Raw genomic sequence first — 14,545 nt, forward strand, 5'->3', positions numbered from 1 at the left:
AATCAAAATGCTGATGTATAGATAATCCATATCAATGGAGGAATCATGTGTAGCACGAAGTTAAAGTCAAAAGCTACTAACCGATGCAATCCACAAAGATAGATTAGTAATTACTTTCAAACATAAAAACTCAAGTGTAAGTTTCCCTGCATATAGCAAAGCTTTTGACATAGAATTTTGCAGCAAGCCACTAGGTCTGGCAAGAGGGCTGTGGAAACCAAAAGGCCAAATGAGGCCTTTGTCTTAGGCCCTCAAGAGTTTCATTTTTTTTTTACATTTTTAATATTTTTTTGTCAATTTAAATTATTAAGCGGTAAATTTTGTTAAGATATGATTTATTGTTTGTAATCAATTTAAATTATTAAGCCGTAAATTTTGTTAAGATATGATTTATTGTTTGTAATCTCTCTCTTCCTAAAGATTAGTCAATTAATATCATCTTTTTAAAAATTAACCAATATCACAATTAATGTCATTTAAAATATTTTATCTATCCCAAAAAAGTAAATCCCTATTAACTTTCCTTTAACCCATCTTAATTTCCTAACTAACGTATCTCACTCTCGGGACTCCATTCTTCACGTTTTTTCATCTCCTCATCTTCTGTTCATAAAAAAAATATATTCTTCTCCTTCCCTTGAATGAAACCTATTGTCTGTTGATCAAATTTTGTTTCCACGGCTCAACCTCTCTGGATTTGACATCGTCTGGATTCTGAACGCCTATAAACCGCATACATCCCGACGTCCCGCGTACAGAGCCTTTCATCTCCATCCCGGATTGGTGAAACAATTCATTTCACGGGCATGACTCTAGATACGCAGCAATACACGTATCACGTAACACCCTTGCGCCTGACACAACATCTAAACAACAAAATCTCTATTTGTTTCCAATTCCAGGTTCTATCGTTTTATTCATCGATCATCATTTTCTATATTTATTTTAGAGTTTAGTTTATTTAGATTTCTTTAATATCTAGTTAATTTTTTTATTTTGATTATTTACAAAAGAAAATGTCAAATAGAAAGTATGAATCTGGTTATGAAAAATTGAAGAAAAAACGAAAAATTGAAAAGCTAATTGAATCTCAACATGGTGCCCTTGATAAATTTGTTATTATTCATAAAATTGACGAAGAAGCAAGTTCAATAGGTAAAAATATAATAGAACAACCACTGATAGATCATACTAACAAAGAGAAAAATGTTATAGAACAACCACCTATAGATAATATTGACAACGGTGTAGAACAACCACCTAGAGATGATACTGACAATGGTGAAAACGTGATAAAACAACCACCTATATATAATATTGACAACATAAATAATATCGATGGTCTTGATTTATTTTCAGAATTGAAAATATTAAGAGAAGTGTTAAGAGAAGAAATTAATACACCAATAGAAATATTGAATTATATTAAAACTTTAGATTCTTTTTCAAATGTTTACATTGCATATAGAATTTTATTGACAATCCCTATAACAGTTGTTACTGTTGAAAGAAGTTTTTCAAAATTAAAATTACTTAAATCATATCTAAAATCAACAATGTTACAAGATAGATTGAATGAGTTAGTTATTTTATTTATTGAAAGTAAAGTGTTAGAATTGTTTAATTATAAAACTCTGATAAATGATTTTACAGCTAAAAAAGCTAGAAGATTAATATAAAGTTTGATATTTTATATAATATACTAAGTCTCTTTAAAATTCTTGTAAAAAAAAGATCCCTTTAACATTTTCACCTTAGACTCCAAAATGTCTGTACATAGCCTTGTCTGGCAAAAGCCACTAGGTCAATATATTGACTAAGTGATCACTGGAATTGCAAACTACCAAGTAAAATAAATAAATGTAAAGAGGATTGGAGCAAAGTGATCTGCTCCCACGTGAAATTTGAATCATGTTAGGCTTAAGCAAACCCATATTCAGTTAGCCTTTATACGTCTCCCACTTTGGTGGGAGACCAAAGTTGCCCACAGGACCAGTTTATGCTATCTCACTCTCATTCAGATATGATTTAAGTCAACAGATGCTATACGTTGATCATCAAGATCCTCACAGTTGATGGATAAAGGAAACATGGATAATGATTCAAGTTTGGAATTTTAGTAATTGAGATAAAAGTAAACAGATTTTTGTTATAAAAAAAACCATATATATAAATGTTCACCTCCACAACTTCAGTTCCACCGTTTGTATGCGATCAGTCAGGTACTCAATTTCTTTTGGGGTGAAAGAGCAAGGAAGTTTAATCTGATAATTGAGGGATCTTGAATGTTTACAATTGCACTGCTTCTTCTTCGGGGTAGCTTTTTAATTTCAAAGCCAGGCCTCGGTCTTGATATCAATCCTCGGTCTTTTTCTCTATTTTTCTCTACATTATAACTTTCACCAGTATAATTTCAATGATGTTTCTATCTCACTTAGCTACATCAAAGAAAATGACTTACTCCATTTCATTCATAAAGAAATTGTTAAAACTCATTGTTTGTAGCTTTTAACAAGGTTGTTACCCAGAGTACAGAAGTCTACCAAATTCAAGATACGCAAGACTACAATAATATATCCATCTGAACTCGATAAAGATTTCAGAATATCTTCTCAAAATTCTTTATCATTGAGGACTTCAGAATACATTAAGTTTGGTTCTCTACCATCCATCACCTAAAAACCATAAGGACTAGTCATTCTGCAGTACCTACATTATCTTTAATATTTATCGTGGTAAGTAATAAATGAAGCAGAGAAATCTTAGTGGCAATGAGTCAAATAATTTAATTTATTAGAGGCTGACACAAAATTAAAAGGATCACCCGAATTTATTACTAACTTTTTCAGGTCCATGTCAATGGTCAATAATCATTACATTCTCAACAAGAACATTTATTTCCATTGCTTCTTATATAGTTGAGAGTTAGCCTTTTAAGAATTCCTAATTGGGAAAGAAAACAAGGAACATATTCAGGCTAACTGGCCAAGTATAGAATGCTTCAGCATTATGGTCATAAGATAGTACCCCTCTCAATAGATGGTGAATTTTGTTCCTTCCACAGTTGACTTACCTTTCAGAAACATCTGAACTGACCAGAGATAAACATAGGCTTGTAAATATGAAAATCCCAGAGATGAAGTATCCAGCAAATTTAGAAACTGCTGAATAATGAAATTAGTTTGAAAAGTCAGGATATTCTGAAGTAGAGTGTATAAATTAGATTGGGAGATTACCATGCAATTAAACAAGGTTCAACAAGGTGAAAGATTTAAGACCCTTTTGTGAAATATATTTCATCTGGTTGACACCAAATGACCAAAAGAGGCAGGAGAGCTGCTATAAGAACCCAACGCTTCACAAAACCATGAATGAACCAGTTTATGAAACATTAATAAAACAGGAATGCCCTCTGCTCTAAGCAGTGTTGACTAAAGACCATTTTGTGTCATCATGTGTAATGATAGCCTCATACAGCTTTGAACAAAATTGTAAAGTGGACAGCTAATGGTTGTTCTTGTTCTCTTATACATCTAATTAAATAGTATGGAATGACTATATGGCCATGTAGTATTGAAGTTAGTGAATAAAGGGAAAATAAACCTACACTAAATTTGCAAGCAAAAGAGATAAGTGTTATACCTCATTATCTTTACAGCTAAAGTATTGTAAGCAACGCTATATGACATGATTCCCATTCAGATCCTTAATAAGAGCAAGAAAACCAGATTGAATGACAGACCACAGCATTGCAATTTGTTTTCTAGAGTCGACAGTCATGATCAGCTTCTGAACCACCCGAGGCCTGATACAGCAACACTATCAAATTTAGCATGTCAAAAAGAAAAAGAAAACATGTTCATTATGATATAGGAAAAAAAAAAAGAACAATCTTTCAGTTCAACAGAAGGATCCATATACCCGTGTATAACTACAGGATATATTAGGAAATTCATATTGTGCTTGACAACTTAAAATATGTAATATAATGAAAGCACAAAAGAAAATACCTGAATTTCAATAAGGAATGTCCGGGACCCATCCATGATTACAGCAATAGCTAGTCCAGCTAATATTTCTGAATCCAGGAGCTGCTCACTGAGAAACATTTCAATGGCATTTGAAACAGCCTGAAGTCCTGAATGTGACATCTTAAAAACCCCAAGCTGACCAAATAAATCCAAGACAACTCAGATCAAATGATATTTTTTTACCAGATCATACTATATTTTGTACTAATTGTCTTAAGACCATACAGACTGCTGAGAACATTAAGTACATCTTATCACCCCCAAATCAAAGAATAGAAGAAGTTACATTGGATCTCTGTCGGTGGGTCATTGGATGATGGTAAAAACCTAACTATCTGTCGTGTTATAACCAAACTAGTATACTGCAGTGATTGCCAACTGATCCAGCTTCTTCTACCAAATTATTGTGAAAGGCGTTAATGACACCCACTTGAACAATAACACTGTCAGTCTCACGTGCGACCTTGTGGTTCCAACCTCCAGCGCCAGCAGAGCCCTTTACTCCCGTCCGGTCAGATTTCGGCAACCGGGAAACCGTTTTCCGGCGAGCTTCACCACATTCTTTTCCTTCTTTGTTACCAGCCTCAACCCCTCCTCAATCGGTGGCGGCCTCACCTTCGTCCTTTCGTCTGATGACGACACCATCGGTGAAGCCGGCGGGTTTCTCGGCCTCAGCGGTGGCGGCGGCTTCGTTGCTGTGGAGTTTGATACACTTATGGTCATGGAGTTTAAGGACCTTAATGGAAACCACGTCGGTGTGGACTTAAACAACGTCGTTTTGAGTGAGGTTGGTGATTTGGCGAACATTGAGGTCAATCTGAAGAGCTGTGACCTAATCAACATGTGGATTGAGTTTGATGGATCGAGCAAAGGGTTAAGCGTGTGGGTTTCGTATTCCAATCTCAAACCAAAAGATCCCATTTTGACGATGAATCTCGACCAAGGCAGTGACAAGCGTCGATGACGGTGACTTGGAGGGTGAGGGAGGGGAGGATGACAGTGTGGGTGGTGCCGGAGTGGAGGATGCGGAAGAGGGAGAGGTCGAAGCCAAGGAACTTGAAGGGGAGGAGTTTGGCGGTGACAGCGGAGCAGAAGAGGGGGGCATGGTGCTAGGAGGGGGTGAGGCCGTGGGTGTGGTCAGAGTGGAGGTGGGTGAGGGTTTGGAGGAAGTAAGGGTGAAAAATGAGAAGGGATTGAAGGAATTGAGCGAGGGATGGAGAGAGAGTGACAAAATGAAGGCTTATACAACGACTGTTTTGCCTGAAAACCGTCATAGGTGGAAAGCAAAAAATATGCCAACAAAGACAATTTTTGCATCAAATTTTAAGACAATTTTTTAGGAAATCTTAAAATACTATTTTTATAGTAGTGAATTAACACTCTTCTTTCTATTGTTACAATTCTATTTCAGTTACCTCTGTCACAGGAAAGAAAGATTATCAAAACAAAATTTGATAAATAATCATTAGACAAACCTTTATAGAATCCACCTAATTAATACACACTTCTAAATTGAAACCACTTCAAGATTTTTACATTGATATCTCCATGCCACATAGTTTTAGATTCATCTAATTTCAAACTATCCATTTTGCTTATCTTTAACCGCATACTTGGCCTGAACTTGAATACTGCTCCGATCTTTATCGCCCCTCTGGATTCTTAATCTCAGAGAAAACATTCTCCGGGATCAACCTGTCAGATTCCTTACTGCCATAGCTCGTGGTGTTCAATCCAGTGCTGTTACTATAATTCGAAAGTTGTATACTACTATGGGTACTGCTAAACATATCCTCACTATCTTCATAATCCCCACCACTGACCACCACTCCATTAACAGCACTGTCCTGAAGCTGCAGAACAAACTCCAGCATCCCAACGACGTCCTTCATGGAGGGCCTTTGAGTCCCATCCTCAAGCAAACAACTCAGCGCAACCTCACCAAATTTGTGTATACACTCAGTTGCTATCTGGCCCTTCAGTGCAGGATCCACAATCTCACCCAGAGATCCCTTTGCGTAGCGATGCTTTGCCCAATCAACCAGTGACATCTTTTGCTTCTCTGCAGTGCGGATCAAGGGCTGCCTCCCAGACAATACCTCCAAGAGCACCACCCCAAACGAGTAGACATCAGACTTCTCAGTCAAACGCTGTCGTTTGTAATACTCTGGGTCTAAATATCCAATGCTACCTTTAACCTTAGTGCTCACATGGGTCATTGAAGAACCCGTGGGCCCAATTCTGGATAACCCAAAGTCTGAAACCTTGGCCACCCATTTTTCATCCAATAAGATATTGGTGCTCTTGACGTCACGGTGAATGATCATGTGCTTTGCACCTGTATGCAGATAGTGCAATCCTCGTGCAGCACCTATGCAGATCTGGAGCCTTTGCTTCCATGAGAGGGAAGGGTTATCGGTGCCGTAGAGATGCTCACAGAGGGTTCCTTGATCCATGAAATCATAAACGAGTATCATCTCATTGCTCTCGTAACAGTAACCTATGAGGGAAACAAGATTGAGATGACGAAGTTGAGACAGCATTTCGATCTCGTTCACAAACTCCTGCTCACCTTGCTGAGAACCGGGTTTGAGCCTTTTGATTGCGACATGTGTTGAACCTTCGTCTATGTAGCCTTTGTACACGTTGCCAAAGCCTCCCACACCAACCACTAAGAGTTCGTCGAAGTTATTGGTAGCTGCTTTGATTTCTGCTATTGAGAAGTGACGGCAGAGGTTGGCTGGTAGTGAGCCACCCCCTTGAGAAGTTCCATCTTTTTTATTGGAACCTTCGTCGATGGCCACGTTCTTCTTGCGTTTGATGAGGAAGAAAGCGACAATAAGGGAGAGCATAACGACACCGGAAACTGCGCCAGCAACGGCGGCAGTTATGGTTCCCGTCCTCCCTTTGCTTTTCTTGTTTTTGCTTTGAAGAGGAAATTCAAAGGTCTTTGGATGAGGGTCTGGGTTCGGTCCAGCGAGATTACCTGTTGAGTGGTTGATTTTGAAAAGTTCAATTCCGTTTAGTTGTGCATCCTTGATTCTGCTTTTAGGGTGAGGATGCAGTTTCAGTGAAATATTTGGTTTCTTCTGATTCACCGGGATGGAAACTATGTAGTCTGTAACCACTGGGACAGCCTTCTGGTTAATGGTCCATAAGAGAACGTCTGCCCTATCGGTAGCCAACTGATCCGCTATGTAGATGTAGAATTCCAGGTCACCAGCCTGATGAACATGCGGGTCAAGCTGGCAAAAGTGTAACCTTAACAAGTAGGTAAAGCCAGAATCAACAGGAAGCTGCCATGTGAGGTTGAATCCCATGTTCAAAGAGCCACTAGTTCCCATACTCCTTGAGGATCGGTACACTTTGTCTGGTGCCGTGTAGTTTTCAGTCGCAGTAGTGAAGCTGAGCTTAGTTATACCCCCAAAATCAACAGATATGTTACTTTGAGTTGTTACGTAGTTGTCATCGGCTTCCCAGGTTCTTAACATACCCGTGTCCCCAGTTGGGGGGATATTTGTTCCAGCAACGTTTAACCGGTATATTTTCTCCAGAGCTGATTTGCTTTCAATAGTATATGTTACTCCTCCAACAATTTGCGGGAATCCAGTGTTGTCGTCAAGATTGGTGTAGTAGAGATAAGGGGGCATTGAAACAACCTCGATTCCATTGATGAAAGCATACGAATCTGTGGTGCTTGGAATGAAGGTTATGTTGAGCCTCTCTCCATCTTTGAGGTTGATGCAATATTCTCTGAACAAGTAGTTGCCAGGCTCGTCCCCAGCATCAGCATTGAGGGAAGCGTTGAAATCATGGAGGAGGGTGTAAGGGCCTGCTTTGACTGAGAAATCGGATTTGGAACGATCGAAGTTTTGGTAGGAAGTTGAGTAGAAGAAGAGGCGAAGGAACTTTGGGCCTGCGGAGACGGGAAAGGAGTAAGTGAATTGGGAGTGAGAGAAACGAGCATAGGTGTATGGACCCTGTTGGGTAGACGGTGTGAGAGCAGAAGCAGCAACCGAGTCCTTGTTTTCTGAGAGGAATTTGATGTCTGCAGTCCAATTCCGACCATCGAGAGTGGAAAAGTTACTGGAAGAGCCACAGTTGATGCTCAAGAGTTCAACGGGACGGTAAATAACATCAACTGCTATAGAAAAGTAAGGGAGGCACAACAACAGGATGGGGAGGATTGTTCCTAAAGCAATTCGTGTGCCACTTGTATCCATCAACAAGCTAATCGAAGCTGCACACAGTAGCAAAACATAGAGCTCAAAAGAAGATCAATGAATGAATATACTTATCAAGATTGGGCGGTTGGTTTCTATTTTTACCAAGCAAGTGGAAGACTTCAAGTCTACGCAGGGCACTACCGAGTCGGCAAATTTCCCCATCTGGGGTTCTTTTACAAAATATTTCCCCAGATGGGGTCTTTTTAAAAAAATTTCCTCAAGGGGGCACTTTTCTACGTGGTTGCATGCATGGTGCAAGCAAACCGCCAGTGGGACTGGCGGGTTTGCTGCTGCTGCCTGGAGTCGCCACTGACAGCAGCGACTTGCACATGCACAGGAACAAATCGCCCTTGCCATTGGCGATATAGCTGGAAGATGGAACCGCCAGTCAAACTGGCGAGTTCCAGGGTGCAGGCTTTTGCAGCTGGTTGCAGCGTTTGCAGGCCAAAAGGCAAGTTGCAACTGCCATTGGCGATTTCATGGCAAGTTGCAACTGCCATTGGCGGTTTAAGGCCAAGAAAATAGCCGTTCCAACTGGCGATTCAGTGCCTTTATATACTCGAAAAAAAATCCTCAGTGTGTGTTCAAAACTGCTAAACCCTCAGTGTGTGTTCAAAACTGCTTAGTTGTATCTTGAAAACTCAGTGGTGGTGTTTTTTTCCAAAGTGAGTTCGCTGTGTATTCAAAACTGCAAATTGTTAGTGTTGGTGCTGTGCTTTGAAAGTTACAATTCAATTTTCAAAAATTGTAAGTTTTTCTTGAGATTTAAATTTGTGCCTACAAGGTTTGAAATTTATTTGTTGAGGCATAAATTTCTGAATCAAGTTAACAATTTTGAGTCAAATAATTTGTTTGAGTCGAGTGGTATTTAAAATTAATTTTTTTCCATTATATTTATTTGTAGTACGTAAGTTGAAGTTATTATTATGAGAATGAATTATTTATAAATAATACTAACTTTATTTATGATTTATTTGGGCTTTAAAATTAGTACGTATGAATCGTTTATTTTTTTAAGTTTTTACCATGAAAAATATTTGAGTTAATAAATTTCTGAATCAAGTTAGCAATTTTGAGTCAAATAATTTGTATTATAAAATATTTGTTAAGTAATTTTTTAGAGCATTTTGAATGTTTTGTTTTTAATAATTTTTTAATTAAATTAGTCTTATATTTGATATGCTTCTTTGTGTTTGTAAAATATAAAATATTTTTGATGATATTTATCTAAAGAAAATATTTGAGTCCCAAAAAAATTGGTAAATATGAAAATTTTAGTATATTTTTAATTAGATTAGGTTGGTATTAATACTTTGTTAGTGTTAAAAATTGAAAGTAAAAAAATTTGTAACATCATGAGCGGTATTTAAAATTAATTTTTTTCCATTATATTTATTTGTAGTACGTAAGTTGAAGTTATTATTATGAGAATGAATTACTTATAAATAATACTAACTTTATTTATGATTTATTTGGGCTTTAAAATTAGTACGTATGAATCGTTTATTTTTTTAAGTTTTTACCATGAAAAATATTTGAGTTAATAAATTTCTGAATCAAGTTAGCAATTTTGAGTCAAATAATTTGTATTATAAAATATTTGTTAAGTAATTTTTTAGAGCATTTTGAATGTTTTGTTTTTAATAATTTTTTAATTAAATTAGTCTTATATTTGATATGCTTCTTTGTGTTTGTAAAATATAAAATATTTTTGATGATATTTATGTAAAGAAAATATTTGAGTCCCAAAAAAATTGGTAAATATAAAAATTTTAGTATATTTTTAATTAGATTAGGTTGGTATTAATACTTTGTTAGTGTTAAAAATTGAAAGTAAAAAAATTTGTAACATCATAATTAATGAAATAAGTATTTTTAGTGTGGAAATTTATTTTAATATAAAGTTATAGTAAATTTATTTTATGAGCCATTAACTTGAGCGGTATTTAAAATTAATTTTTTTCCATTATATTTATTTGTAGTACGTAAGTTGAAGTTATTATTATGAGAATGAATTATTTATAAATAATACTAACTTTATTTATGATTTATTTGGGCTTTAAAATTAGTACGTATGAATCGTTTATTTTTTTTAAGTTTTTACCATGAAAAATATTTAAAGTTAATAAATTTTTTATACAATAATTTTTTAATGTAAAATTGTGTTAAAGAGACTTTTTGTGATTATATTTGACTATTTTAAATTTATTATGAATAATTAATTAAAATATTGTTTTTGTAGGTACACGATGAATTCGGTTATAACAGTGTTGTATTTCAATGGAAGGGTATATGAAGATAATGATGGTGTAATATTTGAAGGCAGTAAAAAAGCGATTCAGATTAAACGTGGAATTAGTTTCAATGCTTTGAAGAAAAAAATTGGAGACAAGGTAAAGTTAGAAAATAATGAAATTATTTCTGCTATCAGTTGTAGATTTTTAGTGTCAGGAAAATATATTGCCTTGCAAATTTGCGATGACGAAGACGTTGAAACGATGCTAGAAAGTTTTAAACAACAACAAGAAATGTCAGTTCTAGAATTGTACATAGAAAAGGATGTGGCTGGTGGTTCAATGTTTCATTCTGCAAATTCCCTTACATCATGTGGAAATTATGTATCTAATGATTACACACAACCGCCAACAAATATGAGCAATTTAAATCTTGACGAAGATGATGATAATGATGATGATGATTATCTTGTGTCTAACTCATACGTTGAAGAGTCGTTAGACGAAGATGACAGTGTTGACGGTATATCAGATACAGACAATGAAGTCCCCGACATGATTCCACCAGTAAGAATTGTTCACCCAGCAGAAGGTATGATTTACTCTTAAAAGATATTTCACTCAATACATTTATTATTTCACGACAATTGTATTTAATGCCAAATAAGTATGATTTGAATTTTTTTTGGACTATAAGGTGTACAAGCAATTGAGAATCCATTTTGGAATGATGCTTTGCATTATAATAATATCAACTGGAGCCATCCTGATGAGGAGGACATTTGTGGTTTGGAGATGCCATCCACTTTTAATGTTGGCCAAGAATTATATGTTGACATGGAATTTGATAGTAAAGATGCGGTCAAGAATGCGGTCAAACAATATGTTATGAGGGTGCATCAAAGTTTCAAAGTGGTTGAAAGCAAATGGGACAAGTATGTGGTTTGTTGCTTGAATAGAAATGCAGATTGTCCTTGCCCTTTCTACATGAGGTCAATTCTATCTAAAAAGACTGATTCATGGAAAGTCACTCAATGGGGTGGACCACACACATGTCTCAATATGACCATTACCCAAGATCACGAGAAACTTGATTCAGATTTAATTGCGACTTGTGTAGTAGGTACGTATTTTATGTTCATATTATGTTATTGTTTAGCCTTAATTGTCATTTAAATTTTGTTATTCTAATGACAGGCATGATCAGAGAAGATCCATTGATAAAAATTTCATTGATTCAGGAGAGGATTAACAGTCAATTTGCGTACAAGGTGTCGTACAAAAAAGCTTGGTTGGCGAAACAAAAAGCCATTGCTATTGAATATGGCGATTGGGATGAGTCATATGTGAAACTTTCGTCGTGGCTAACACACATGCAAAATCATTCTCCTGGATCGTATTTTCAAATACTACATGACGATTTTATCGTTGGAAATACGGTTAGTCGCGAACACCGCCAATTTCATAGAGTGTTCTGGACTTTTGGCCAATGTAAAGAGGCTTTCAAGTACTGTAAGCCAATCATACAAGTTGACGGCACACATTTGTACGGCAAATACCGTGGGACCCTCTTAATGGCCACATCACAAGATGGAAATGGTGGCGTCCTTCCTCTAGCATTCGCTGTGGTTGAAGGTGAAACGTTGACAGCGTGGTCATGGTTTTTGGCACACTTGCGTGAACACGTCACTGATAAAAATGGTATTTGTCTCATATCTGATCGACACGCGAGTATAAAGTCCGCTGTCGCTAACGAAGCACTTGGTTGGCAACCTCCCCACGGTTATCATGTCTACTGTGTGCGACACATAGCAAGCAACTTCAATCGAAAATTCAATAATGCCAAACAAAAAGAAATGTTGAAGAAATTGGGTAAGATTTCATATTTGATGGTCACGTTTATTTTACTTTCATTTATACTTAAAATTGTTATTCATAACTAATTTTATGCAGCCTACACTCCATGCAAGCACATTTTTGATCAAAATTTAGAAAAATTTCGTGAACTGAGTCCAGCCATAGCAACATGGATAGATCGCATCTCAAAGGAAAAATGGACGATGGCTTACGATAGGGAAGGACGTCGATATGGCCACATGACAACGAACCTCTCAGAATGTATCAATAAGGTTTTAAAGGATTGTCGCAACATTCCCATAACAGCATTGGTGAAATCAACGTACAGTAGGTGTCGAAAGTACTTTGTTGAGCGTGGCCGCCAAGCCCAAAGACAGTTAAATGAAGGCCAACTATATTGTTCAAAGCTTGTTAAAGAACTGAGGAAAAATCAAGAACAAGCTTGTACGCACATCGTTCGCGTGTATGATATCCACTCCACAAGGTTTGAAGTAGAGGAGAGCTTCAACCCTATAACGCAACGTGGCGGACAAAAGTGGGCAGTAAACTTGAATGATCGTCATTGTCAATGCGGAAGGTATTTTGCGCTTCACTATCCATGTTCACACATTATTGCAGCTTGTGGTTACGTGAGCATGAACTACTACTAATATATAGATGTTGTTTATACAAACGAGCACATCTTAAAAGCTTACTCCGCACAATGGTGGCCTCTTGGGAATGAAGCGGCTATTCCTCCTTCTGATGACGCATGGACACTTATCCCTGACCCAACTACAATTCGTGCGAAAGGTCGGCCAAAATCAACAAGGATAAGAAATGAGATGGATTGGGTCGAACCATCTGAGCACCGAACAAAATGTAGTAGATGTGGAGCCGAAGGGCATAACAGGCGTCGGTGTCCAATGCAATCTGAGCGTGGGAGTTGTTCAAATCGTTGATTTATGTATGTTAGTTGAGTGACTTGTATTTGTTTACATATTGTTCAATGTATTCAATTTCTGGGGTTCTTTGAATTCGGTAGTTAAAACTATGATTACTAACCCATAACCCCTAACCTCTCGTTTGATGCGCGACATAAAAATAGTGATTATGATTAGCAACCCATAACCCCTAACCCAAACCCTAAAAATAAACCACTAACCCTAAAAATAAACCACTAACCCTTAAAATAAACAACTAACCCTAACCACTAACCCTTAAAATAAACCACTAACACTAAACCCTAACTACTAACCCTAAAAATAAACCACTAACCCTAAACCCTAACCACTAACCCTAAAAATAAACCACTAACCCTTAAAATAAACAACTAACCCTAAAAATAAACCACTAACCCTTAAAATAAACAACTAACCCTAACCACTAACCCTTAAAATAAACCACTAACACTAAACCCTAACTACTAACCCTAAAAATAAACCACTAACCCTAAACCCTAACCACTAACCCTAAAAATAAACCACTAACCCTTAAAATAAACCACTAACCCTAAACCCTAACTACTAACCCTAAAAATAAACCACTAACCGTAAACACTAACCACTAACCCTAAAAATAAACCACTAACCCTAAACCTAACCCATATACTTACTTTGATGCGCGACATAAAAATAGTCATTATGATTACTATCGTTACTTATTTGATTTGTGTACTTAACTTTTTCTTTATGACTTTATTTATTATTCTAGTTTGATGCGTGACATCAAAATGGTCATTATGGTGTCCGCGATGGTAATTCAATAACAAATGGTGATAAAAAAACGCAATTCCATAACAAATTCAATAACAAGCACAATGAGATACCATAAATTAAGTCTGAAATTCAAATTTCAAAGATACAAAACAAATTTCAAATAGAGACATCAAAATCAGTCATCATGGTGTTCGTGATGGCGCGAGGATGTGCCACATGGTCGATCCCACCTTCGGGCTTGACGATCCGGATTTCTTCTTGCGCGCTGTCTCCGCCCTTGTTCCTCAGCCTCTGCAGAAAACTCGTGACGCAAATCAACACCTAATAAATCACCCATAGGAGGGATTGCTCCAGGTACATCCCATTGCTGACCTAATGGGGCATTAGGTGTTGCCATTGGGGCATCATGTTGCTGCGAAGGGGTCATGGTCGGCCATGAAAAATGAGGCTGTGTTTCGGCAACACCACCAAATGAATGTTCGCTTGCAGACATATCAGTG

At 36.8% G+C, this 14,545-nt stretch overlaps 1 protein-coding gene across 9 annotated transcripts; it reads right to left on the reverse strand.

Moving 5' to 3' along the window:
- Nucleotides 1-1,920: 1,920 nt before the first annotated feature.
- On the reverse strand, nt 1,921-9,139 carry LOC100814046 (receptor-like protein kinase FERONIA). 9 transcript variants are annotated; one of them, XM_041018419.1, is made up of 4 exons: nt 4,318-9,139; nt 4,011-4,166; nt 3,643-3,805; nt 1,921-2,675 (listed from the first exon to the last, which is right to left on the reverse strand). In XM_041018419.1, exon 1 carries the CDS (start codon nt 8,252-8,254, stop codon nt 5,675-5,677), a length of 2,580 nt encoding a protein of 859 aa, XP_040874353.1. In that variant the 5' UTR covers nt 8,255-9,139; the 3' UTR covers nt 1,921-2,675; nt 3,643-3,805; nt 4,011-4,166; nt 4,318-5,674. The 9 variants fall into 9 exon arrangements, with proteins under 9 accessions (XP_040874353.1, XP_025985498.2, XP_025985497.2 ...); XM_041018418.1 differs by having other exon boundaries at nt 2,081-3,091; XM_041018417.1 differs by having other exon boundaries at nt 2,081-3,164.
- Nucleotides 9,140-14,545: the final 5,406 nt, after the last annotated feature.

Source organism: Glycine max, chromosome 8 (genome assembly GCF_000004515.6).
Source record: "Glycine max cultivar Williams 82 chromosome 8, Glycine_max_v4.0, whole genome shotgun sequence".
Taxonomy (NCBI): Eukaryota; Viridiplantae; Streptophyta; class Magnoliopsida; order Fabales; family Fabaceae; genus Glycine; species Glycine max.

What these genes read in the sequence shown, in the direction of transcription:
- LOC100814046 (XM_041018419.1), bottom strand. Translation starts at nt 8,254, where the DNA reads ATGGATACAAGTGGCACACGAATTGCTTTAGGAACAATCCTCCCCATC.